Consider the following 27977-nt stretch of genomic DNA (forward strand, 5'->3'; position numbering starts at 1 on the left):
TTGGAAAATATTAGATATGGACTATAAATGCCATTTGTGCCACACATTATATTGATAAAGATCATCCAGTATCCTCTTTATGTTTTAGAATAAATATATCAAAATATCCATAAAAACAAAATTGTATAAAATACTTCAGATAAAGGTTTTAGAATAGAGTTGATTCATTCATTTCCACTGGCCAAATAGTATTTGAATAGTTTTAAACAATTCAAATCAAATTTATGCAGTTTTGCTGATGAGGTGAACATATCTTTTAGGAAGTTTATAGGCTATTTTTAGTGGAAACAGATTGGCCTACTTATTTATTGCAGTGTAAATACAATTGTCTGACTCGGCGCGTCACTGACAAAGGATTTTTAAAAGAAAACATGCAAATCTTACCGTTTTCCTCAAATTATATCCTTCAAATGGTAATTGTTTGAAGATCCTACACGACATCAACACCTCCTGCAGCTGTGGCTGTACAGTAAGATATCATTGGACCTATTCAAACTGGACAACGGACCGTTCGACCACCGAATCCAGCAGTGTCTTCCATAATATCGAAGTTAAGTGTGCATCACTGATCGTCAAAAAAATATTTTGTCATAACATCTGCAGTTTAGTTTAAAGAGGAATTATTGTGCTACCAGCGCTCCTCGCTGTCATAAAACAGCGTGTCACTGGAAAAGTGATCGAAAGTAGCACATCTACTATCTCAATTCACTTTTGTCTCCAGAATGTGCGTACGCACGGCTCAAAGTTTGCTTAAAGGTGCGCACATTCTCCCGTCAAGTTTGTTTTTATAGATCACAACCTTTGCGCGGGAACTGGCGTACGCACGCTTCCAGCCCCGTTTTGTGCGTACGCACGCTTTATAAATGAGACCCCAGAACTGTACAAAAGTACTTCTTATTTCTCCATGTTTAAAATGTTTTCTATGAGGCGTTTCCATAGCTTTAAAGTACACGAAATCAAAATTGACCTTATTTATTTTGTTAGCTCAAATTGCTAGTTTTGTGGTGAACAATTATTCCGTGCAAGTCAATTCACACAAAAAAATTGTTTGGCTTCGTAATATTTCATCAAAATCTGAAAATGCTCCTCCCATCTGCAACGGTGCCTCTTCTCTAATGACATAAGTTTGACGGCTTGGGTTGAAAACGCTTAAACCACTCCCCTCCAACCGTTAGTCTGCTATGAGCGAGAGATGGAGAGAAGGAATGCTAAAGTAAAACTCTGCCCTCTATTCAATATTCTGTTTCACTTGGAAATATGTCACAGCATTGGCGAAAAGTCGTTTGCAACTTCCGGTTCACTTGGACTTTAAAGTCGCTTTTTCAGACATTTGTTGCCCGTGACAACTTTTTTGAGACCTGTAGCCGGCATCAAATTTGAAATGAGCTCATTTTGGGCATGAAATCTTAAAATTTCTCTGTTTAAACATTTGTTGTTATTTATGTTCTATTCTGAATAAAATATTGGCTCATAAGATTTGAAAGTCTTTTAGTTTTCATTTTATTCAAATTTAAAAATGTCTCAACTTCGAGTTGTATTGTGACTGTTCGTAACACCATAAATGTTCCCAGGTTTGGCAGACCCGTACTGTATATTAACATTAACATGTTCATATCATCATCTCCAAAACAAACATCAGACATCCTGTACTTGTCAAGTCCATGCTGCAGCTGTCGGTTTACTTCTGCACATGCAGATCACCATCTCCTCCAGCCTCCAGCGTCTCTCAATGTAAATCCAATCTGTTGCTTGATTAATGCTTTGATTTTCTCAAGTGTCAAGTCAAGTCTCATATCTACTTTATTTATAGAGACCTTTCAAAGTAGACCAAAGGACTGTACAGCAACACAACAAACAAAGACAAAACTTTACAATAACAGTAAAACATTTAAAACAATATACATCATCCAAAAGTCAACAGTTAAAAGCCATAGAAAACAGGTATGTTTTCACGCGAGATTTAAAAACATCAACTGAGGGTGCAGATCTGATGTCAGGTGGAAGGGTATTCCAGAGTCTTGGGCCGGCAACTGAAAATGCACGATCCCCTTTGGTTTTCAGACGAGTTTTCGGAACTGAGAGCAGTAAGCAATTAAATAATCTTTGAGATCTACCAGAGTTTATATGAATCAGGCCCGAAATATATTCTGGGGCCATCTCATGGACAGCTTTAAAAACGTACAGTAGCACCTTGTACTGAATTTAACCAGAAGCCAATGCAACTTTTCCAAAACTGGAGTAATATGCTCCCTTTTCTTTGTGTTCGTAAGGAGCCTCGCAGCTGCATTCTGAACCAATTGCAATTTTGAAATAAGAGTTCGGCTTACTCCCAAATAAAGTGCGTTACAGTAGTCCAAACGGGAGAAGATAAATGCAAGTATCACTGTCTCAAGGTCAGCAACAGAGAGAAAGGATTTCATTTTTGCAATAGTCCTCAACTGAAAGAAGCAACTTTTCACCACTATTAATCTGATGATCAAACGTTAAAGCTGAGTCAAAAATTAGACCCAAATTTCTTATTTGGGGCTGCACATTTGTTGTCCATGAACCTAACACATCGTTTATGTCACAGTCAACCTTATTTGGCCCAAAAATGATTACTTCAGATTTATTCTCATTAAGCTGTATGCAATTTTGCTCTAGCCAGCACTTCAGCTCCTCAAGACATGGTAGCAAAGATGACTGAGAAGTTGATCCTCCAGATCGAATAGGTAGATAAATCTGAATATCATCATCATAAAGAAAAGACATACTGCGTTTTTTAAAAATAAGGCCTAAAAGGCAACAGAAATAGTGAAAAAAGAAAAGGCCCCAAAATGGAGCCCTGAGGTACTCCACAGACAATAGGAACTGAAGAGGAAGAAAATTCCCCAACCCTCACTGAAAAGGATCGTCCCTTCAAATAATAAGAAAACCATTTTAAAACAGTCCCTCTCAGACCCACAACATGCTCTAAACATTTAATAAGGATGTCATGATCTATTAGATCAAAAGCTGCACTAAGGTCGAGCATAATTAAAGGTCGGCTTTAATTTTCTAGCATGTTTCATAAAATATATGTATATATTCTTTTTTACTTCAACAAGATTCTGCAAAGGGTCTTTTTTTAAAAATGAGACTAATCTTAAGTATGTGCTCCCAAGCTTGAAATTTTATTTTAAATTTTATTATTATTTTACATTTTTGAAAATCCATGTTTGAGAATCTCACAGCTATTTACAGATATTAGTTACAGACATGTGTAACAGACGTAGGCCAGTAAGGGCTGTGCCTGTAAACCACACTCCCCTGATCTCAAGAGGCGCTCCAGTGACTGACGCTAGAGACTGCGGTCTTCCGCAACTTCCCATGCAGACGGGCCCAGGTTTGAGTCTCGCTTGTAGCGGGTGGTGCGAACTGGAGGGCTACAAATGCATTCTTTCCTTGTGTGTTTTCAGACTTTCTAAATATCTGAATCTCATATCACAGTATGAACAATTGTAAGGTTTCTCTCCGGTGTGGATCCTCTCATGTCTGTTTACAGATGCTGAATTAGAAAATCTCTTGTCGCAGTGTGAACACTTGTATGGTTTCTCTCCGGTGTGGATCCTCTTATGTTTTTTCAGACTTCCTGCACGATTGAATCTCTTTTTGCAGTGTGAACACTTGAAAGGTTTCTCTCCAGTGTGGGTCCTCTCATGTTTTTTCAGATGTTCTGACCGCTTGAATCTCTTGTCGCAGTATGAACACTTGTAAGGTTTCTCTCCAGTGTGGATCCTCTCATGTGTTTTCAGATTTTGTGACTGAGTGAAACTCTTGTCGCAGTATGAACACTTGTAAGGTTTCCCTGCTGTGTGGATCCTCTCATGTGTTTTCAGATTTTCTGATACACAAAATCTCTTGTCACAGTATGAACACTTGTAAGGTTTCTGGTCACATGTCAACAGATTCTCTTTAGGATGAGTACTCATGTGCTCACTAAAACTTATTTTACATTTGAAACCCTTTCCACACTTTTCACATGTCAACAGTTTCTCTTTAGGATGAGTACTCATGTGCTCACTGAAACTTATTTTACATGTGAAACTCTCTCCACACTGGTTACATGTGAAGGGTATCTCTTTAGAATGAGTTCTCATGTGTACATTGAGACCTCTTTTACTTTTGAATGTCTTTCCACACTTTTCACATGTGAAGGGTATCTCTTTAGAATGAGTTCTCATGTGCACTTTGAGATTTCTTTTAAGTCTGAATCTCTTTCCACACCGGTCACATGGGAAGGGTTTCTCTTTAGAATGAATACTCATGTGGTCCGTGAGATATACTTTACGTTGGAAACCCTTTCCACACTGGTCACATATGAATGCTCCGTCTAGAGCATGAGTTCCAATGTGCTCATTCAGGCTTTGTTTACATGTGAAACTCTCTCCACAATCGTCACATATCAACAGATTCTCTTTAGAATGAGTACTCATGTGCTCCCTGAGACTTCTTTCACATGTGAAACCCTCTCCACATTGGTCACATGTCAAGAGGTTCTCTTTAGAATGAGTACTCATGTGCTCCCTGAGACTTCTTTCACATGTGAAACCCTCTCCACATTGGTCACATGTCAACAGGTTCTCTTTAGAATGAGTACTCATGTGCTCCCTGAAACTTCTTTTACGTGTGAAACTCTCTCCACACTGGTCACATGTCAACATTTTCTCTTTAGAATGAGTATTCATGTGCTCCTCGAGACTTCTTTTACTTGCAAAACTCTCTCCACATTGGTCACATGTCAGCAGATTCTCTTTAGAATGAGTACTCATGTGCTCCCTGAGACTTCTTTTACGTGTGAAACCCTCTCCACACTGGTCACATGTCAGCAGATTCTCTTTAGGATGAGTACTCATGTGCTCCCTGAGACTTCTTTTACGTGTAAAACTCTCTTCACACTGGTCACATGTCAGCAGATTCTCTTTAGGATGAGTACTCATGTGCTCCCTGAGACTTCTTTTATGTGTGAAACCCTCTCCACACTGGTCACATGTCAACAGATTCTCTTTAGGATGAGTACTCATGTGCTCCCTGAGACTTCTTTTACGTGTGAAACCCTCTCCACACTGGTCACATGTCAACAGATTCTCTTTAGGATGAGAACTCATGTGCTCCTCGAGACTTCTTTTACGTGTGAAACCCTCTCCACACTGGTCACATGTCAACAGATTCTCTTTAGGATGAGTACTCATGTGCTCCCTGAGACTTCTTTTACGTGTAAAACTCTCTCCACACTGGTCACATGTCAACAGATTCTCTTTAGGATGAGAACTCATGTGCTCCTCGAGACTTCTTTTATGTGTGAAACCCTCTCCACACTGGTCACATGTCAACAGATTCTCTTTAGAATGAGTACTCATGTGCTCCCTGAGACTTCTTTTACGTGTAAAACTCTCTCCACACTGGTCACATGTCAACAGATTCTCTTTAGGATGAGTACTCATGTGCTCCTCGAGACTTCTTTTATGTGTGAAACCCTCTCCACACTGGTCACATGTCAACAGATTCTCTTTAGAATGAGTACTCATGTGCTCCCTGAGACTTCTTTTACGTGTGAAACCCTCTCCACACTGGTCACATGTCAACATTTTCTCTTTAGAATGAGTATTCATGTGCTCCCTGAGACTTCTTTTACTTGCAAAACTCTCTCCACACTGGTCACATGTCAACAGATTCTCTTTAGGATGAGTACTCATGTGCTCCCTGAGACTTCTTTTACGTGTGAAACCCTCTCCACACTGGTCACATGTCAACAGATTCTCTTTAGGATGAGAACTCATGTGCTCCTCGAGACTTCTTTTACTTGCAAAACTCTCTCCACACTGGTCACATGTCAACAGATTCTCTTTAGGATGAGAACTCATGTGCTCCTCGAGACTTCTTTTACGTGTGAAACCCTCTCCACACTGGTCACATGTCAACAGATTCTCTTTAGGATGAGTACTCATGTGCTCCTCGAGACTTCTTTTATGTGTGAAACCCTCTCCACACTGGTCACATGTCAACAGATTCTCTTTAGAATGAGTACTCATGTGCTCCCTGAGACTTCTTTTACGTGTGAAACCCTCTCCACACTGCTCACATGTCAACATTTTCTCTTTAGAATGAGTATTCATGTGCTCCTCGAGACTTCTTTTACTTGCAAAACTCTCTCCACATTGGTCACATGTCAGCAGATTCTCTTTAGGATGAGTACTCATGTGCTCCTCGAGACTTCTTTTTTTACGTGTGAAACTCTCTCCACACTGGTCACATGTCAACAGATTCTCTTTAGGATGAGAACTCATGTGCTCCCTGAGACTTCTTTTACGTGTGAAACTCTCTCCACATTGGTCACATGTCAACAGATTCTCTTTAGGATGAGTACTCATGTGATCCCTGAGACTTCTTTTACGTGTAAAACTCTCTCCACACTGGTCACATGTCAACAGATTCTCTTTAGGATGAGTACTCATGTGCTCCTCGAGATTTCTTTTTTTACGTGTGAAACTCTCTCCACACTGGTCACATGTCAACAGATTCTCTTTAGGATGAGAACTCATGTGCTCCTCGAGACTTCTTTTACGTGTGAAACTCTCTCCACACTGGTCACATGTCAACAGATTCTCTTTAGGATGAGTACTCATGTGCTCCTCGAGACTTCTTTTTTTACGTGTGAAACTCTCTCCACATTGGTCACATGTCAACAGATTCTCTTTAGGATGAGTACTCATGTGCTCCCTGAAACTTCTTTTACGTGTGAAACTCTCTCCACACTGAGGGCAGGCTAACGACTTCTTGGCTTCAGTCTTTTCAGTCTGTGAGAAACTCAAAGATTTTCCTCCAGTGATGAAATGATGTTCCTCCTCCACCTCATTTGATTCTTTCCTTTTCTTTTTCACCTTCATCTGGTCTAAAATAACCAAAATAAATCATCATAAGCTTAATGTATAACGATACGTACTATTAATGAAGAATTAAGAATAAACACCAACCTCTTTGCTCTTGATGCTTGTCTTCACTTGTAGGCTGATGGGAATATTCCAGCATTTATTGGTGAATTCCAGTGGGAGGAGCTTCACTGAACAAGGAGAAGCAGATCTGACAAAAAAACTATTTTAAAAAATTGGTTAATGAATTGACATATTTCCATTAAAGTATTAATGTTATGTGTGTATATTGATATTGCTGTTTGAGTCTAGATAAACTGAGAATGGGATGCGCAAACTTCCCAAAATTTCATATCACAATCTTACAACATCAATAGATGCAATTTTAGATGATCGAAAATATCCAAACTAGAACAAGCCTATGGACTTATTTATCTATTTGCAAAATTTAAAACACAGTATTGAATTAAACAATCCGTTGTCAAAATAGTCATTAAACCCTGAGATAAGGCTGCACAATTAATCAAATTTTTAATTGCAATCATGATTATTGATGCCACGATTTTGTAATCGTTCAAAAAAAATCATAATTACAAGGAAAAAGTATCAACTTACATTTTTCTGCGTGCTTAAGTTCAGCCCAAACTGAAAATCCTGTCATTAATTACTCGCCCTCATGTCGTTCCACACCCATAAGACCTTCGTTCATCTTCAGAACACAAATTACAGAATGCTGTCAGATTTTCTTCCATACACTGCTTTTGTTACAGAAACTGTGACACTTCAAATCGGAAAACTAATCCATATGAATCAAGCAAATTTTCTAAAGTTAAGTCACCTTTATTTATATAGCGCTTTTTACAATGTAGATTGTGTCAAAGCAGCTTTACATTGATAACTGGTACATTATGACGGAGTATTTCTGTGCAAAATACACTACTTCCGGATTCGGTACGGGTTTCGGGGAATTTTTTTCGAGTATGGCCATCAAAAGAGAGCGGAATTCCTTGTATAGGCATTTCTCCCTGATGACCCTGATTTTTCGGAAAGACTCAGTTTAGCATATCTATATTTTTTTTATAAATATGATAAAACTAAAGACTTTTCAGAGATATGAAGGATGCATTGTTACTCTATATACTCAAGATTAACATGAGATTGGCAGAAACTGTGTGTCATACCCCCCTTTTAACTCCCTGAGGTCTGAAAACGCGCCGGCGCGTTATGCAGGATTTTTTTTACATTGCAGCAAAACAGACTTAAAATACTCCGTCATTTCTTGTCATAGAGACATAAGTAATATATCAAATGAAACTATAGAATGTCTTCTTTTATTTGTGTACACTCAGAGTAAAAACACAATGTTGTGCTTCTTGTAAAATAAAGAAAACATGATGCGTGATCTGTCGTCTCCCTCTGAACGAAGTCCAATCTGATAGTTCTCAGAAAATGAACTGTAACTTATGAATACTAATGACAAAAAAAATGACACTTATGTCTAAAGAAACGTTGAAATGTCAGGTTTTAAATCGTGCAAGTCAAATCAAAAACAAACATTCTATGTTTATGTAATCTGTATGAAAAGAGAGCCATGTCAGAAGTCCGTGATTCAGCTCATTATCCGCTAATGCGGCCACGCCCACGGAGCCAGCGCTATTCAGAGGCAATACTTGTATGCATTGTCTCAATCTTGTATTTATTGTCTTGAAAAGTGTTTATTTGGATGTTAAAGCAATGGTTAGCGATCTCTAGAAGACATGCCGTTAGTTCCTGGTTCCTTTTCTTCTTTATATGAATTTGTGGCCTAAAGGTGCACAGAGCGCCCTCCAGCTGCAAGTATGAATTGAAAACACAGTATCCAGCACACATAGTGATGACAATAAATATTGAATAAATATTACTCGTCAGTATAGAAAATTGACATAAATATATAAGAATCCATCAATATTTCTCCAAATGTGCATGCTTTTAAGCTAAAAGCCTATATGAAATGCCATAGAGGTAACATAATTGTTCAGACATTTTGCATCACAGAAATACATTATATTTTAAAGAACATAATAGAATACCATTATTTTAAATTGTGATAATATTTCACAGTATTGCTGTTTATGATGAGCTGAGACATTATTACAAAGGGTTTTTTTCACAGCCTACCTGACTGAAAGGCCTCATTAATATGCAAGTCATTTCAGGTCATTATTATGTGATTCTTTTGTCTTCTCAGGTGTAAATGACCCATTATTCATGATGATTCACGCCTCCACACATACTCTGTCAAGAACAAAACGTGTCTTACAAAAACTAAATCAATATATTGTTTTATATGAAGGAGTAGGCAGCATAATTTTTACATAATTCTGAAGCAAAAACTCTAGTCTACAACCTCCAATACCCAGAAGTCTTGTGAACACAGATTTAATATACTTTTTTTTTGGCCTTATTTCAGTGACTTAAGTTTTTTGTTTTTTCAATAACCACGCATAAACATTATTCCTTCAAAAATACAAACATGTACATACATGTTCCTCACATATTATGGTAGCCTAGTTTGTGCTGAATACAGTGTAATGTCACTTTTGTCATTAATGTGTTTATGAACAACTGAAAAAAGCACAAATGTCAGGGCATGTCAAAACTTCTCCAAGCCCCAAATCAGCCTCAGACTCCAGATGGTTAAAAAGGAAATCAAACCAATATAGTTGACATTTGAGGCTTAATATGGTAATTCTAGAGTTTTTTAGTGCTGGAAAAAGACCTTATTATTATAAAGCAACGAGAATACTTTTTGTGCGCCATAAAACAAAATAACGACTTTTCAACAATATAGTCATGGGCCGATTTCAACACTGCTTCAGAGCTTTACGAATTGGATCAGTGATTCGGAGCACCAAAGTCATGTGATTTCAGCAGTTTAGCCGTTTGATAGGAGATCCGAATCACTGATTCGAAGATGAACGAAGGTCTTACGGGTGTGGAACGACATGAGGGGGTGAGTAATAAATTACATTATTTTCATTTTTTGGTGAACTAACCCTTTAAATTGCTATTTTTATAGTAAATGTGTAAATGTGGCCACGCCTTAAAAGTGCCCTAGAATTGAACATTTTATTTACCTCGGCATAGTTAAATAATTAAGAGTTCTGTACATGGAAATGACATACAGTGAGTCTCAAACACCATTGTTTCCTCCTTCTTATGAAAATTTGATAAAACACTGACTGTGACGCAACAGTCGGGATCATTAATATGTACGCCCCCAACTTTTGCATATGCCAGCCCATGTTCAAGGCATAAGACAAGGCAGTATTAACGTCTGGAGCTGCACAGCTGAATCATCAGACTTTATGCAGGTAAGCAAGCAAGGACAACAGCAAAAAATGGCAGATGGAGCAATAATAACTGACATGATCCATGATAACATGATATTTTTAGTGATTTTGTAAACTGTCTTTCTAAATGTTTTGTTAGCATGTTGCTAATGTACTGTTAAATGTGTTTAAAGTTACCATCGTTTCTTACTGTATTCACGGAGACAAGACTGTCGTTATTTTCATTATTAAACACTTGCAGTCTGTAATTCATAAACACAACTTCATTCTTTATAAATCTCTCCAACAGTGTGTAATGTTAACATTAGCCACGGAGCACTATCAAACTCATTCAGAATCAAATGTAAACATCCAAATAATTACCATACTTACACGATCTGATAGGCTGCATGACGAACACTTTGTAAAGATCCATTTTTAGGGTTATATTAGCTGTGCAAACTTTGTTTATGCAATGTACTATAGAGTTGCGAGCTTGGGAGTGGGGAGCGCGAGCGTTTAAAGGGGAAACTCGCGATTCTTTGCTGTAATTGGTGCATGAGCACTTCTGTCATTCTATTTTTTCCCGCTCATCGTCGGCTAAAAAAAAAATCAGGCTTGACGGTGCGTGTTCGCGCTGCAGTGAGAGAACTCCGATCAAAGCCACTTGGTGTTTTGAGCGGTGCATTGAGCACAGATCTCTCACTGCAGCGGTCACGGCGTGAGAAATATGGTGATGAGTAAATAAGACAATTAATTATATAGCCTACATCATGCATTCGGGGCTTTTATAAGTGCTAAGTTCCCGTACAAACTGAAAAGACCATCAGTGCAACTGAAGCCTTGTTTATTTAATGCAATAGTGGTGCGGGAATCATAAACATACTAGGCTGCTACTCTGAATCTTATCACGCTCCAAAAGTTTGATAAGATTTCCACGAGCCATGCCGAAACTGATGATAAAATGTGCAATCCATTAGGATTCTATTGAAAGTTAACCACTTGAAAACGCTATAGAGAAAGTCAAACGTGATCTAGATTGATGAATAAAATGAACAAAAGACTGAAAAGAGGACAGACATCATCTTGTGCCAACATTTATTAGGAAGCTTTTTAAACTATTCATGACCAACCCTTACTAGATTTTATATCGTTTTTATTGTAGTAATTATTGTAAATTGACTAACTTGTAGAATTTATAATCTATTAAGGAAATATATTTTCACTAGATTTATATTACTCCTGTGACATGTTCTGTTGTTTCTATTGGCTATGTGTAGGTTGCTATTTTTCATAACAAATGCTATGATAATGGAAAATGATATAGTTTGACTTCTTATGACACAATGAAGTAGAAAATTCTGTCAAACTGATAAGCTTACATGTGCGTAAATAATATAAAACTGAGTTTACAGAGGTTACCGGGGAAACAGCTCTATTTCTGCTCTTCCATAAGCGCCACCTACTGACAGAGAGTGGTTTAAATTTTCATTCAGCCTGACTACGGTTTTTGTTTGTTTGTGAAACTCATGACCACATTTTTATAATGTTAATAAGTTAGATTTTGAATAATTGGCTTTTTTAACACCTTTTTGAATAAAATGAAACTTTAATTTCAGAAATATCACTTTTCACAGTGAACATAATTCTAAAGCAGCACGTTTAAATGATAATCAAACTGTAAAGCATGAAAAATGTCAACCAATTTTAGAATGCACCATATTTATTTGTTTTTAATGAAACATGTTACTAGCGAACAACAATATAAAATACATTTACTGTTGCAGGGCTCTCAAGTCTCACGCATTGGGCGTGAGACACACGCATTTCAACCCGTTCACACGCTCACACGCCACACCTTGTATTTCTCACGCAGAGAAATCTCCAGGATAACGCACAAGTTGCGCCGCTATTAGAGGAATCAAGCGAGTTCCCCATAGAGTTCAGAAGGCCCTGCCACGCACCAGTTAATCTAATAAAAAAATATAGCTACCGGACAGCCAATCAGAAAATAGAATTGCTGTATCCGGGTAAGATTTAGATATTCCCGCCACAACAATGTTTACGTTCTGATTCCAACGATACATTCTGTGATTCACGGGCTCGCTCACTGATTCAGATGCTCGCTTAAGTAGTTAGAAGAGGACATCTGTCAGTCACATTGATTCACATCTGGCTACAGACTGATCGTGATTGATATGGGACCATATCCTATGAGTACAGTAAGTCATCTTTGTGTCCAGGCAGCTGGTAGGTTAGTTAACAGTTTGTCCAGAGTACTTTACGTGAACTTGCCTAGCTAGTAGGGATGGGCATTTTTTCCAAAATATTGTATTCGAATATTTGGGCTAATAAAAAAATGAATATTCGTGTATTTAAAGCTGCAGTCCGCAACTTTTTTTGTGTTAAAAATGTACAAAAATTATATAATGAGAATATACAACATGAATCCATTTTCCAAACCGTGTTTTTGTCTTATCCTGAATCATTATGGTACACTTATAATAAGTGTTTATATTCGGACTATTTCAGACATGACTGGTAGGACCCGCCGCAGAGTATCACAGTAACTGCGTGACTCGCCATAGACATACCTTTTACAGTCTATGAGACATACATGGAGAAAAGTAGCTCCGGCTAGAATGTTCCTCCGCAAGACACGTGCTGTTCTGTTTATTAACCGCTAGAGGGCCAAAAATCGCGGACAGCAGCTTTAAATTACGATTATTTTGAGAAAATGAGAGACGTTTTTAAACATTTTTTATTCAAGTTGTCATCACCATTTCTGAACAAACTTATTATTAGGTAATATACACAACAAGTTTACGTTTTATCTTAAGGTTTTCATTCAGTTTAAAACATTAAACAATATGTGTAAACAAAAAATATCGGCCTAAAGAACAAGCATTATAAGCTCAAGCAGCGAGCGGGAAAAAACACTGCAGAACGTAATGTACATATAATGTACACTAGAGTCAGAATATGGTTACCATGTTTATATTGTTTCACATTATAATGTTGAGGAAAAAAATAAAATAAAATGTGTATGATTATCATTATCTCTCTCACTCACTCACTCACATACACACTAAAATGCTGAATTAAATAAATAATTTTTTATTTGTACGAATGTGTGTCATTTTTCATATCAGACCCCCATCCCCACCCAAACCCCCGTCGCTGTCGCCGCCGCCGAAATCTCACTCTGAACTCAGTTCAAAACTTGAGAGCCCTGCTGTTGTGTTTACGTTGTTTTTTTTTGGTGGGGGGGGGGGGGGGGGGGGGGGGGGGGGGGGGGGGGGGGCGTTCTGGTAATAGTACACCACTTATTTTTTTAGGACTACACCACTGGGGGACACCTTAGACTTATATTACATCTTGTGAAAAAGCATTCTAGGGCACCTTTAAAGGACTCATTTTGTTACCGAATATCTAATTAGGCTTAGAAAATATTAAAGCTATAAAATGATAATTATGAGTTAAAGTTACTATTTTAAACAACTAAAGCAAAAGTTAACTCAGAGTTTACCAATGTCATTGGGGGGCGCAAACAGTACGATATGAAGCAGAAAAGATTTAAATGATTTAAAATGTAAAATATACAAATATAAAAACCAATACTTAACATTAAATTGTTTAAAACTACTAATGAAAAAGACATTTTGCTTACCTTTTCCTTCAGCGAACAGTGGTAGTTGTCCGTTAGGATTCAAATGATGCGCATGCGCAGAGCTTCGGCTTTCCCAGGCAAAATAAAAATAAAAAATAGAAAAAGCGTTATGAGTATGATTTAAAAAAAAAAAAAAAAAAAGGAATCGGCGATACACGCTTATGAGTCAACCTCATTCCAATCTTGAATGGATGCTTTATTTTCCGATCATTTTTCCCGACTTAATCGTGTCTAGCAGCCGTCGGAGATTACGTCATCACCAAAAGCGGCTGACTTTTATTTATTTTATTGAACAATATCAATATACAAACTCAAGTGGGAAACAGTAATATGCATATGAAAATATACACAAATTACATGTAATTATAATTCAATCTCCATTTGTATACCATATGCTTAGATAAATTCATGTGTATAAAATAAACAACAGCAAAGCATAATCTGTAAACATTAAATGGGGGTTGCAAGGATTTTTTTTTTTTTTTTGCTGAATTTAAACTTTGCCACTAACCTAGGTTTTGCCCATTTGTCAGCAAGAATTAAATTGAGTATGCTCACTTATTCTTTTATATTTTAGTACAGGTCAGAATAAGCATGTTGTTTCAATTTTACATATAAGTGTTACACTGAATGACAATTGACCATTATTTCACCCACATTTCGTTCCCCAAACTTATTGAAAAATTAAAAATAGACATTTTACTTGCATTTAATGTGTTTTCTATGTAGCCTAAACAAAAACACTTGTAAATAACTTTTGATGCGGACATCTAAATATATTTGACCCATAAACATAACAATATACAGTATATAAACAGCTTATTCTGAGACATGTGGTCAGATGTGATGCACGTGTTAAAACCTTACAACATGTGGAAACATTTTCACGTCCTCTTCATGTTAGTAACGTGTTTTCCACATTTTGTAGCACATGTGGTGACGTGTTGTCCACATAATAGGAAAATAATAATTTTACACACCCCAGATGATCATCTTTGAATCGACCAGACCCCAGACAGTAGTTATCTTCTTTTGCTTTCTTCTTTCACTTTTCTTTCACTTATGGTGTGTTGTCACCACCTAGTGGACTGGAGCGGGAAAACACACTGCTTTTCCACAGTGCAGACAGAAATAAAGGCGCCAAAGATCTTTAAAATATATAAAAGCTATGTATTTATTTTTAAAGTGCTTAATTCAGTCTGATATTCTGCAGTTCACTCCTAAACAGCGGAAGAAATTAAGCTTTATTTAGGGCAAAAATTAAAAAAAAAAAATGCAACTGTAGAAATGTCCTATTTGGAGGCATATTTAACAATTTATTCTACAAAGAGATCAGTTTCCAGCTGTTCCAACAGTTCTCCCATGCTTCATGTAGAATAAAACAACAGAACTGTACAAAAGCACTTCTTATTTCCCCATGTTTAAAATGTTTTCTATGAGACGTGTCCACAGCTTTAAAGTCGCTTTTTCAGCCATTTGTTGCTCCTGTGACAACTTTTTTGAGAATTTTTTTGACATTTTTTTTGAGAAAATTTGAAACAAGCTCATTTTGCGCATTGTAAAATTTCTCAGTTTAAACATTTGTCATGTTATCTATGTTCTATTCTGAGTAAAATATTGGCTCATGTGGTTTGAAAGTCCTTTAGTTTTTATTTAATTCAAATTTAAAAACTTTTTAAAAATTCGAGTTGTATTGTGAATGTTCGTAACGCCATAAAGGTTCCCAGGTTTGGCAGACCCGTATAGTACATTAACATGAACATCATCATCTCCAAAACAAACCTCAGATATCCTGTACTTGTCAAGTCCATGCTGCAGCTGTCAGTTTACTTCTGCACATGCAGATCACCATCTCCTCCAGCCTCCAGCGTCTCTCAATGTAAATCCGATCATTTTCTCCAGGCTGATGGTCCATTAGTGTCAGCTGACTGCATTGTGTTTTTCCTCAATGTCTCAATCAGCTCCTGAGCTCTTGAATCAGTATACTGTGTACACAAATGGCTCATTACAAATTAGGACACCAATGACCATTTCCGGCAACACAGAACAGAATTTTTTTTCTCTTTGTGAATGAGACGGTCCTTACAATGGCTGACACCCTGATCAGTACCCTAACTACTGAACTAGGGAGCTGATTGAGATGCACCCTGTATGTTTAATGCTGGTGTGGCCCTGATATAGGGATGGTGTCCAGTTGGTGTCAGTCTCCATAATCTTTAACCGTGCGTTCACACCGCCGCCAGAGTGTCAAAGTGACAGGAAGTCATTCATTTTCAATGTGAGCCGGTGGCGAGAACGGCACGCCGCATTTTGGACGGTGTGGGCGTCGATGAGAGTTGAAGTCAGGTCAACTTTATGGTACTATGATACTAAATCCCACAGAAAAAAGGGTTTCTATTTGTAATGTGCTCTTTGAATTTGATCATTGCACATTATAAACAAGAAACATTCACTGAATAAACATTAGCCAATACAAACGTATTTATAGAAAAGAGTTGACAATGAATAGACAGGACCAATCAGAACAAATCGATTATGTCAAGTAGAAGTCCAACATATACTGTAACGAGGGTTTGTATTAACTAAAGTGTCGGTCATTTAACAAATCTTAAATAATTCAAAATGCTTTCTGACAGAAAAAATTACACAAGCAAGAACTAATTTTAAACCTAGCACGTCAATGTTCATTTTACAATGATCTTCTCTCTGTCTGTGTGCGTGTTTGTTTATGAAAGAGCTTGCGCAGCACTGAGACAATGGTACTTTTAATTGCATAAGTAAGTAATGTGCTGGGTTTCATACAAAATAAGTAGGCTATGTAATATAATTATATACTTTAGTTATTATTAACACAATAAAGCAACACATACATTTCTCAACACTGAGAATAAATAAATAAACGCCTGTTTCCCCAGACATGTCACACATCACAGTATTTTCATAATCACTAAGCCATATAGCGATTTCAATTTTATTTAGATTTGTTGTTCAACATTACTTGAGCATTTTATACGCGTTTACCTTAAGAAGTTAGAAGTACTGTGACTGTACTGTCCTTGCTTGAGAATTCAGTCACTAGGTACGTTTACATGGAGCCTTGTAATCGGTTTAAAAGTCCAATCCAAATGAAAATGCTCCATATAAACACCTCAATCGGAATAAAAATGCCCAAACTGAATGAAATTGTAATCGGTTTGTGAGAGGTGGGATAAACCTTTCTATAAACCAAACAAAATAAAAAGCGTTAAACCCATTACTTTGCGTCTACGTCATCATGTCAAGCGGTCAGCGGTCATCAGAATGCAAAATGTCGGCGGTAAAATTAAACTGGACTAAAACTGAAACAACACATTTATTAAATACACTGAAGGAACTCAGTGAATCATTACTACGGACCTTCATCCACACGCTTTTGCTTTACGGAGGAGGGAGTATTTAGATGCTCCTTAGAGATGCACAGCCACCAAACAGGTCAGCTTCCTGTTCCCATCCTTCATACAATCCAGCAGTAATATGCTACAAATTTCACGCTGTTGCTTGATTAAGGCTTTGATTTTCTCAAGTCTCAAGTCAAGTCTCATGTCTACTTTATTTATAGAGCCCTTTCAAAGTAGACCAAAGGACTGTACAGCAACACAACAAACAAAGACAAAAATTTACAATAACAGAAAAACATTTAAAACAATATACATCATCCAAAAGTAGAAACAGGTATGTTTTCACGCAAGATTTAAAAACATCAACTGAGGGTGCAGATCTGATGTCAGGTGGAAGGGTATTCCAGAGTCTTGGGCCAGCAACCGAAAATGCACGATCCCCTTTGGTTTTCAGACGAGTTTTCGGAACTGAGAGCAGTAAGCAATTAAATGATCTTTGAGATCTACCAGAGTTCATATGAATCAGGCCCGAAATATATTCTGGGGCCATCTCATGGACAGCTTTAAAAACGTACAGTAGCACCTTGTACTGAATTTAACCAGAAGCCAATGCAACTTTTCCAAAACTGGAGTAATATGCTCCCTTTTCTTTGTGTTCGTAAGCTGCATTCTGAACCAATTGCAATTTTGAAATAAGAGTTCGGCTTACTCCCAAATAAAGTGCGTTACAGTAGTCCAAACGGGAGGAGATAAATGCATGTATCACTATCTCAAGGTCAGCAACAGACAGAAAGGATTTCATTTTTGCAATAGTCCTCAACTGAAAGAAGCAACTTTTCACCACTATTAATCTGATGATCAAACGTTAAAGCTGAGTCAAAAATTACACCCAAATTTCTTATTTGGGGCTGCACATTTGTTGTCCATGAACCTAACACATCATTTATGTCACAGTCAACCTAAGCCTGGTTTCTCCTAAGGTTTTTTTCTCCATTTTAACACCTATTTGCCACTTGTTTGCCACCTGATGTCACCTAATGGAGTTTGGGTTCCTTGCCGCTGTCGCCTTTGGCTTGCTTAGTTGGGGACACTTGACATTTGACTTGACATTTGATATTCAACAGTGCTTCTGATCTGCCTGCATTGACACTATTCTTTAAGAGCTGCTGTGCAGCCAAAATGTATGTACCAGTTATCAATGTAAAGCTGCTTAGACACAATCTGCATTGTAAAAACCGCTATATAAATAAAGGTGACTTGACTTGACTTGATTTGGCCCAAAACTGATAACTATTCTCATTAAGCAGTATGCAATTTTGCTCTAGCCAGCACTTCACCTCCTCAAGACATGGTGGCAAAGATGACTGAGAAGTTGATCCTCCAGATCGAATAGGTAGATAAATCTGAATATCATCATCATAAAGATGATAAAACATACTGTGTTTTTTAAAAATAAGGCCTAAAAAGCAACAGAAATAGTGAAAAAAGAAAAGGCCCCAAAATGGAGCCCTGAGGTACTCCACAGTCAATAGGAACTGAAGAGGAAGAAAATTCCCCAACCCTCACTGAAAAGGATCGTCCCTTCAAATAAGAAGAAAACCATTTTAAAAAGGTCCCTCTCAGACCCACAACATGCTCTAAACATTTAATAAGGATGTCATGATCTATTAGATCAAAAGCTGCACTAAGGTTGAGCATAATTAAAGGTCGGCTTTAATTTTCTAGCATGTTTCATTAAATATATGTATGTATTCTTTTTTGTGTATATATACTATTGCCTACCACATTAATCTGACTTCGCTAGCTTGTAATCTTTTAATCTAAATTGCTGTTACAACGCGTTTGCATCTCGCTAGCTTGTTTTGCAGCTCGCTAGCTTTGTTATTTCGTGTTCAGTTTGTCACATGTTCAGTATAGCTCTCTCTGTCAGCGATGAGGGATTTACATGTCATAAATGTAGGGAAATAGTCAGGCTGACAGAGAGAATCTCAGAATTAGAGACACGCATCCAAACTTTAATCGAGGATAGTAAGAATGCAGGGGCTTCAGATACTGTTTTGGATGCGACTAGCTTAGTGAACTCTGTACATTGTTCGGTTCCGGCTGTAGAGCCCGTGCAGCAGGGCACTTGGGTAACGGTGAGGCAGCCTAGCCGCAGAAAACACCACTCTTCCGTTCCAATAAGAACATCAAACAGGTTCTCCCCACTCAGTGACGCATCCACTGAGAATCCTGTTGAAAGTGCCCTAGTTATTGGCAATTCTATTACACGGAACGTGAAAATAGAGACACCAGCCACCATAGTCACATGGTGGCCGGGAGCCAGAGCACCTGACATCAAAGCAAATTTAAAAGTGCTGGCTAATGCTAATCGTGAATATTCTAAAATTGTTATTCACGTCGGCACAAATGATGTCGACTTCGCCAGTCGGAGATCACTAAAATTAACATTAAAGAGGTGTGTGAACTCGCAAGTACAATGTCAGGAGATGTAATTTGCTCTGGCCCTCTTCCTGTTCGTCGGAGTGATGAGATAGTTAGCAGATTATCATCACTCAATGGCTGGCTGTCTAAGTGGTGTCCGCAGAATAATATAGGTTTCATAGACAATTGGAAAAGTTTTTGGGGCAGACCTGACCTGTTGAAAAGAGATGGTATTCATCCGTCCCGGGATGGTGCTGCTCTTCTCTCTAGTAATATGGCACATAGTCTCAGAACTAAAACATGACAAACTGGGGCCCAGGACAGGAAGCAGACAGACTGGCTAAACCGACCGTCTGCTAGCTGCCTCACGTTACAGAAGTCAGATAAATCCCAACACACTAGATATTATCACATAGAGACTGTGTCTGTACCCCGAATTAGTAAAAACAAAAAACTTCCAAACCCATTTAATGGTAAAAATTTAATTGACGTTCAACAAATAAAAAATAGAGATAATGATAAACAAATGATAAAGCTTGGGTTGTTAAATATTAGATCACTTTCTTCAAAAGCACTTATTGTAAACGATATTATCACAGACAATAATCTAGATGTGCTGTGTTTGACAGAAACCTGGCTAAAACCGGACGATTACATTACTTTAAATGAGTCCAGCCCTCAAGGTTATGATTATCGACACAATCCTCGACAGAAAGGAAAAGGGGGAGGTGTTGCTGTAATTTATAGTAATATTTACAGTATTAGTCAAAAGTCTTTCAAATATAATTCCTTCGAAGTGATGGTGCTTTACGTAACATTATGTAAATTGACATTTGTGCTGGCTACTGTATACAGGCCACCAGGACACCATACAGACTTTATTAAAGAATTTGCTGATTTTCTATCGGAGTTAGTACTAGCTGTAGATAAAGTCCTTGTTGTTAGTGATTTTAATATCCATGTAGATAATAAAAAAGACTCATTGGGATTGGCATTTACAGACATTCTAAACTCTATTGGTGTTAGACAACACGTGTCAGGACCCACTCATTGTCGTAATCATACTTTAGATCTAATATTGTCACATGGAATCGATATTGATGCCGTTGAAATTCTGCAGCAGAGTGACGACATCTCAGATCATTGTCTAGTCTTGTGTATACTACATTTAGTCAAAGAGGCTAAACTGCCCCCCTGCCATAAATATGGTAGAACCATCACTTCTACCACTAAAGATCGCTTTATAAATAATCTTCCTAATCAGTTTCATCACCTTAGCATACCAGACAGCTTAGAAGACCTCGATGTTGCAACAGAAACTATTGCCTCTGTCTTTTCCAGCACATTAGACTCAGTTGCTCCTTTGCGTTTAAAAAATATTAAGGAAATTAATCCAACACCATGGTACAATGAGCACACTCGGGCCCTAAAAACAGCAGCTAGAAAAATGGAGTGCAGCTGGAAGAAAACAAAACTAGAAGTATTTCGCATTTCGTGGAGAGAGAAAATGATTGAGTACAGAAAGGCCTTAAAAACTGCTAGATCTGCCTATTTTTCAAAACTTTTAGAAGAAAATAAGCACAACCCTAGGTATTTATTTGATACAGTAGCTAAATTAACAAGAAATAAAGCTTCAACTTCTGATGTTTCCAAAGAGCACAGCAGTAATGACTTTATGAAGTTCTTTACTTACAAGATTGATAATATTAGAGAAAAAATTATAACCATGCAACCGAACCGTCTACTGAAGTCTTGTGTCAGACAGTGCATTGTAGTATCCCTGAGGAAAAATTCTATTCATTTACTGCTTTAGGAGAGGAAGAATTGTCCAAACTTGTTAAATCATCAAAATCAACCACATGTATGTTAGACCCTATACCGACTAAGCTATTGAAAGAGATGCTTCCGGAGGTCATAGATTCTCTTCTTAATATTGTTAATTCATCTTTATCACTAGGATACGTACCAAAAACTTTTAAGATAGCTATTATCAAACCTCTAATTAAAAAACCACAACTTGATCCTAGAGAATTAGTCAATTACAGGCCGATCTCAAATCTTACTTTTCTGTCAAAAATACTAGAAAAGGCAGTTTCATCACAACTATGTTCCTTTTTAGAAAGAAATAGTATCTGTGAGGATTTCCAGTCAGGATTTAGACCGTACCATAGTACTGAGACTGCTCTCATCAGAGTTACTAATGATTTGCTCTTATCATCAGATCGTGGTTGTATCTCTCTATTAGTGTTACTGGATCTTAGTGCTGCATTTGACACTATTGATCACAATATTCTTCTAAATAGACTCGAAAACTATGTTGGCATTAGTGGAATTGCATTGGCATGGTTCAAATCATACTTATCTGACCGTTATCAGTTTGTAGTAGTAAATGATGAGATGTCATATCAATCACAAGTTCAATATGGAGTACCGCAAGGCTCAGTACTAGGACCGTTGCTTTTCACTCTGTACATGCTACCCTTGGGAGATATCATTAGGAAGCATGGCGTTAGTTTTCATTGTTACGCTGATGATACTCAGCTCTATATTTCTTCATGCCCTGATGAAACTTACCAATTCGCAAAATTAACAGAATGTATAACCGATATAAAAAACTGGATGACCAGTAATTTCCTTCTACAAAACTCAGAAAAAATAGAGATTCTAATTTTTGGACGGAAAACTACTTCACGCAGTAATCTAGAATACTGTCTAACACTTGATGGCTGCTCTGTTAAGTCTTCGTCATCAGCTAGGAACCTGGGTGTGCTCTTTCATACCAATCTTTCATCTTCCATGTTACTAGCATCTGTAAAACCGCATTCTTCCATCTTAAAAATATATCTAAACTACGATATATACTCTCAATGAAGAATGCAGAACAGTTAGTTCATGTGTTCATGACCTCAAGGCTAGATTATTATAACACTCTACTGGGTGGTTGTTCCTCCCGCTTGATAAATAAACTACAGCTCGTACAAAACGCAGCAGCTAGAGTTCTTACTAGAACTAGGAAGTATGACCATATTAGTCCAGTTCTGTCATCACTGCATTGGCTTCCTGTTAAACATCGTATAGATTTTAAAATCGTGTTAATTACTTACAAAGCACTAAATGGTTTAGCTCCCCAGTACGTAAGCGAGCTCTTAAAGCATTATAATCCTTCACGTTTATTGCGATCTCAGAATTCAGGCCAGCTGATAATACCTAGAATATCAAAATCAACCACAGGCGGTAGATCCTTCTCCTATTTGGCACCTAAACTCTGGAACAATCTTCCTAGCATTGTTCGGGAAGCAGACACACTCTGACAGTTTAAATCTAGACTAAAAACGCATCTCTTTAACCTGGCATACACATAACACATTATCAATTTATATTTTCAAATCCGTTAAAGGATTATTAGGCTGCATAAATTAGGTCAGCTGGAACCGGGAACACTTCCTATAACACCAGATGTACTCGTTACATCAGAAGAAGAATGACATCTACGCTAATATTAGTCTTTCTGTTTATCCCGAGGTTTACCGTAGTCAACCGGACGCGACCACAACGCAGCCCTGAAGTATCAGCAGAGATCGAGTCAACTAGATCATCCACTGTGAAGGCCTCATCGACACGACAGCCAGTAGCACAGTTCCTCAACAGACCGTCCATACCGGCGTGATGAATACGATCCTCAACTGGATGGAACTGAAATAAATACTTTGAATGTAGCGATCCCATCGGACTTATGATAGCAACCTGAATCGTAACAAAGCACTGTTCGCCAGAGGAGAACTGGCCCCCCGACTAAGCCTGGTTTCTCCCAAGGTATTTTTTTAACACCTATTTGCCACCTGATGTCACCTGTTGGAGTTTGGGTTCCTTGCCGCTGTCGCCTTTAGCTTGCTTAGTTGGGGACACTTGACATTTGACTTGACATTCGATATTCAACAGTATTCTTGACATTTATTCAACAGTTCTTTTGATCTGCCTGCATTGACACTATTCTTTAAGAGCTGCTGTGCAGCCAAAATTATATACCAGTTATCACTGTAAAGTTGCTTTGACACAATCTGCATTGTAAAAAGCGCTATAAATAAAGGTGACGTGACTACTTCAACAAGATTCTGCCAAGGGTCTTTTTTTAAAATGAGACTTAATTTAAGTATGTGCTCCCAAGCTTGAAATTTTTATTTTAAATTTTATTTTTATTTTACATTTTTGAAAATCCATGTTTCAGTGTTTGAGAATCTCACAACTTTTTACAGATATTAGTTACAGGCTGCGTCTGAAACCACCTACTCAATGAGTAGGTACTTAATTTCAAAAAGTACTTACTTTACGAGCGCTAAAAGAGTAGGTACTTAACAGCCAAATCTCGTTGGCTGCGTCCGAAACCGCCTACTCACTGAGTAGGTACTTAATTTCAGTAAGTACTTACTTAACGAGCCTAAAAGAGTATCACAAGTGCAACAACTTAAAAGATAGGAGTGACAGGTTAATACATCTATCTGTAAATATTTATTTCTCTACTATATTGATTAAACTTTTTGTGGTCTTGTTGAAGAAACAGCTGCCCAGTAATTTTGTGATTGTAGTACGACTAACATATTTCTGGTTAATTTAAGTTCTTTTAAAGTGACCCACAGTTATGTGACCCCCAGTTTATGTTTTGTTACGAAAACCCAAATTCGCTTGAATATGTTGTTAATTTCTTTATTTTATATGCAAAAATGTTCATCCACAAGCAAAAGTGTAATAAATCTTATTTGTTTCCCTCTTTTTCTGGTTGAATTAGCTCTAGTTTCATCCCTCAGGCTTATAAATAAACAAATAAATGAAAATAATTTTTTTTTGTGCATTATGATGTAGTCAAAATATTTAACCTCGTCATCATACTTTATGTGTGTATATAATCTCAAACTATGATGTATACAAACACATTTTTTTTTTTTTTTGTCATTATTGTTCCTTGTTAAAGATACCACTATGGTATTTTCCCTGATCTTGTATGCAATTATAGGTCCTGCAATAAAAATAAAGATATGAGTGACAGGTGCACTAACACCTCACAGCACCAGTAACTCCACAACCCTACCTAGTGCACAGAGGAGACGTCGGACAGCTGCTCGAAGATCTCGCCTTTGGAGAAGACTCAAAAAATGTAAGTATAAACTACTTAAAAATTTAGATTGCCCCAGAATGAATTGCTGTGCTAGCGCACACCAACATTAACCATAAACCAAAATGTAATTATATTACTTTTCATTTTACTTCTTTAGTAAAACAAGCAAAATGTAATGTTTTGTTATATGACGGCTGTGCATAAATACACACTAGACAAATACAGCTGATGTGAATTTACAGTCAAGCAATGAATTAATGCATGAAGTAATAAAATATATACATTTACTGATAATAGCATAATTAATAAATAAGTAAATTAATAAAATAATGACAAATAAATGCATATACAAGTCAACAAAACAAAGCTTTATTCAAATTTATTGATCTAACAATCACGTATTTATAGTCCTGCTGCTATCTCAACACAGCTGTGCCAGTTCTGCAGCTGATGAACACCTTCATCCATCATGTCCCTCACTGCTGCTCTTCTCAATGGGGACATCGTTGATCCAGAGGATGAGGAAGACCATGATGATGGACCCCTGAACCCCACAACCTTGAAGTAAGAGTGAAACGAGATGTGTGGGACAATCTGGCTGCTGCAAACATTCATGTGTTCTCCATCAGCATGACTAAATAAACAGATTAAAACATTTTACAATTCACTCATGTCAGCATTCAGCTTCTTGCCATATTTCATTTCATATTTTTACAATTACATGATCATTTCTGTTGTAGCTTCATTACTTTTGTGGTGTGGTGTGCTAAACCACTGAGCTGGTCAACAGAAGGTTGCTGGTTCGATTTCTGCAGTGTCTCCACCAGTGTGTCCTTGATCAAGACACTTTACTCCAGGTTACTCCATCAGGATCATCCCTGTATTAAGAGCAATGTATGTCACTTTGGATGAAAGCATCTGCCAAAAGTACAAATGTAAATTTGATTTTTAAAATCCTTTCTCGCTAATTAAAGCTGTTTATTTCTTAAAGTTTACTTTTTCAAGGTACTACTATAATATAAATGCATACATACATTCCATACAGTTTCTATTTGGAGGCATAACGGGTTAGTCATGACCACATCAGGTCAGATGAGACAGTAAGGGCAGGTGGAGTGATGGAGGGTCTCGTCCATGGCTCTCCACCATTCCCAGGATCTGCTGTGGCTCTCCATCCTCAGTGTTCACACCAGTCAGAGGACATTTCACATCCTACAAAAATGCACAAACATAATAAAAAAACAGTCATTTTAACAGCACAATGTCATCTGATTTCTATATTAGAAGTAACAAAATGATCTTACTTTACATTTTTGTTTCAGGTTTTCTTTTTCTTTTCTTTTTTTTTGTTCACAAATGCCGCCGTCACCTTTCCTTGTAGGTCCTGCTCCAACACAAAACCTCTGCAGCAAACATACAGACATCAAGAATCAGAAATGTGCTGTAATAACTCTGTTTGAAATTACAATAATTAAAATAAACTACAAACTACTGTATTCATTTCTGTCCCTGTAACATCAGACAAGATTCAAGTTTCCTCTGAGATTTATGTGCTCAAATCTACATTTAAATGTTGAGGTAGTTGAAGATTTGTTTTAACTCACTTTTTATCCAACACAAATGTTCCTTGTTTTATTAACAGTACTAACAGACAAATAGAATAGATAACTTAAGTCTGTCTAGTTAAGTGTACATTTGTTTATTTACATTATTTTCATTCATGTAAACAGTTTTGACAACAGTGAATTCTACATAATAGCACACACACATCACTCATAGAACATAATCCATCAGTAAGTCATAATACTTAAAGGTGCCCTAGATTATGTTTTTAAAAGATGTAATATAAGTCTAAGGTGTCCCCTGAATGTGTCTGTGAAGTTTCAGCTCAAAATACCCCATAGATTTTTTTTTATTTTATTTTTTTAACTGCCTATTTTGGGGCATCATTATAAACGCGCCGATTTTATGCTGTGGCCCCTTTAAATCCCGTGCTCTCCGCCCACAGAGCTCGCGCTTGCCTTGAACAGTGCCTTAGAGTTCACACAGCTAATATAACCCTCAAAATGGATCTTTACAAAGTGTTTGTCATGCATGCGGCATGCATGCATCAGATTATGTGAGTATTGTATACTGTTATATTGTTTACTTCTGATTTTGAATGAGTTTGATAGTGCTCCGTGGCTAACGGCTAATGCTACACTGTTGGAGAAATTTATAAAGAATGAAGTTGTGTTTATGCATTATACAGACTGCAAGTGTTTAAAAATGAAAATAGCGACGGCTCTCTTGTCTCCGTGAATACAGTAATAACCGGTGGTAACTTTAACCACATTTAACAGTACATTAGCAACATGCTAACGAAACATTTAGAAAGACAGTTTACAAATATCACTAAAAATATCATGTTATCATGAATCATGTCAGTTATTATCGCTCCATCTGCCTTTTTTTGCTATTGTTCTTGCTTGCTTACCTAGTCTGTTGATTCAGCTCTGCACATCCAGACGTTAATACTGGCTGCCCTTGTCTAATGCCTTTTATAATGTTGGAAACGTGGGCTGGCATATGCAAATATTGGGGGCGTACACCCCGACTGTTACGTAACAGTCAGTGTTATGTTGAGATTCGCCTGTTCTTCGGAGGTCTTTTAAACAAATTAGATTTATATAAGAAGGAGGAAACAATCAGTGTTGGGGGTAACGAGTTACAAAGTAATGGATTACAGTAACGATATTACTTTTTTGGGTAACGAAGTAAAGTAACGCATTACACTAATAATATTGGTAACTACACTACTTTACTAGACTATAGGAACGTGCTTTCCTGCGTTACCCAAGCCATGTTTGCCTGTGTGTAAAGTTCTGTCTGTTTAAGTGGTGCGTGCATGCGTGTGCCGGTATGTGTGCCGTTGCCATAGAGATCGATTTGACGTAGCTGCTGGAGATGGAGACGGAGACAGGGGGTTTCGGCAGGCCCGGCGCCACGAGGGGGCAAAAGGGGGCATATTGCCGCCCCAGATTTGATTTGTGCCCCCTCAGTTTCAGTTTGTCCCCTTTCACCCGATCGATTTTAACTTTTTTTAACGTGTAAGCTACGATAACAATACGCTAAATTCAAATCTGCTTTCCCGCTGCTGGCGCTGAGCCAGAGATTGACGCGCTCTGTGCTTTTCATATTTCACAACTAAGTTTTCAA

At 37.5% G+C, this 27977-nt stretch overlaps 1 protein-coding gene and 1 long non-coding RNA gene across 9 annotated transcripts in view; both read right to left on the reverse strand.

Moving 5' to 3' along the window:
• Positions 1 to 3131: 3131 nt before the first annotated feature.
• Positions 3132 to 27977, reverse strand: part of LOC125279405 (zinc finger protein 11-like) — a 32335-nt gene continuing 7489 nt past the window's right edge. For 2 of the 8 annotated variants that reach the window (XM_048209063.1, XM_048209065.1), the window contains one exon: positions 3132 to 6910. In XM_048209063.1, coding sequence (XP_048065020.1) covers positions 3405 to 6910 — 3506 coding nt within the window. In that variant the 3' untranslated portion in view covers positions 3132 to 3404. Of the gene's footprint in view, positions 6911 to 6992; positions 7111 to 7502; positions 7597 to 9044; positions 9097 to 13868; positions 13937 to 14735; positions 14939 to 27977 lie in introns of those variants that run through there. The other 6 variants (XM_048209059.1, XM_048209058.1, XM_048209064.1 and 3 more) reach the window with 6 other exon arrangements.
• LOC125279407 lies at positions 25127 to 26676 on the reverse strand. Its single transcript, XR_007187378.1, has 4 exons — positions 26084 to 26676; positions 25814 to 25991; positions 25529 to 25657; positions 25127 to 25413 (listed from the first exon to the last, which is right to left on the reverse strand). It is a non-coding gene; the product is annotated as an uncharacterized LOC125279407 (long non-coding RNA).

This window comes from Megalobrama amblycephala, linkage group LG12 (genome assembly GCF_018812025.1).
Source record: "Megalobrama amblycephala isolate DHTTF-2021 linkage group LG12, ASM1881202v1, whole genome shotgun sequence".
Taxonomy (NCBI): Eukaryota; Metazoa; Chordata; class Actinopteri; order Cypriniformes; family Xenocyprididae; genus Megalobrama; species Megalobrama amblycephala.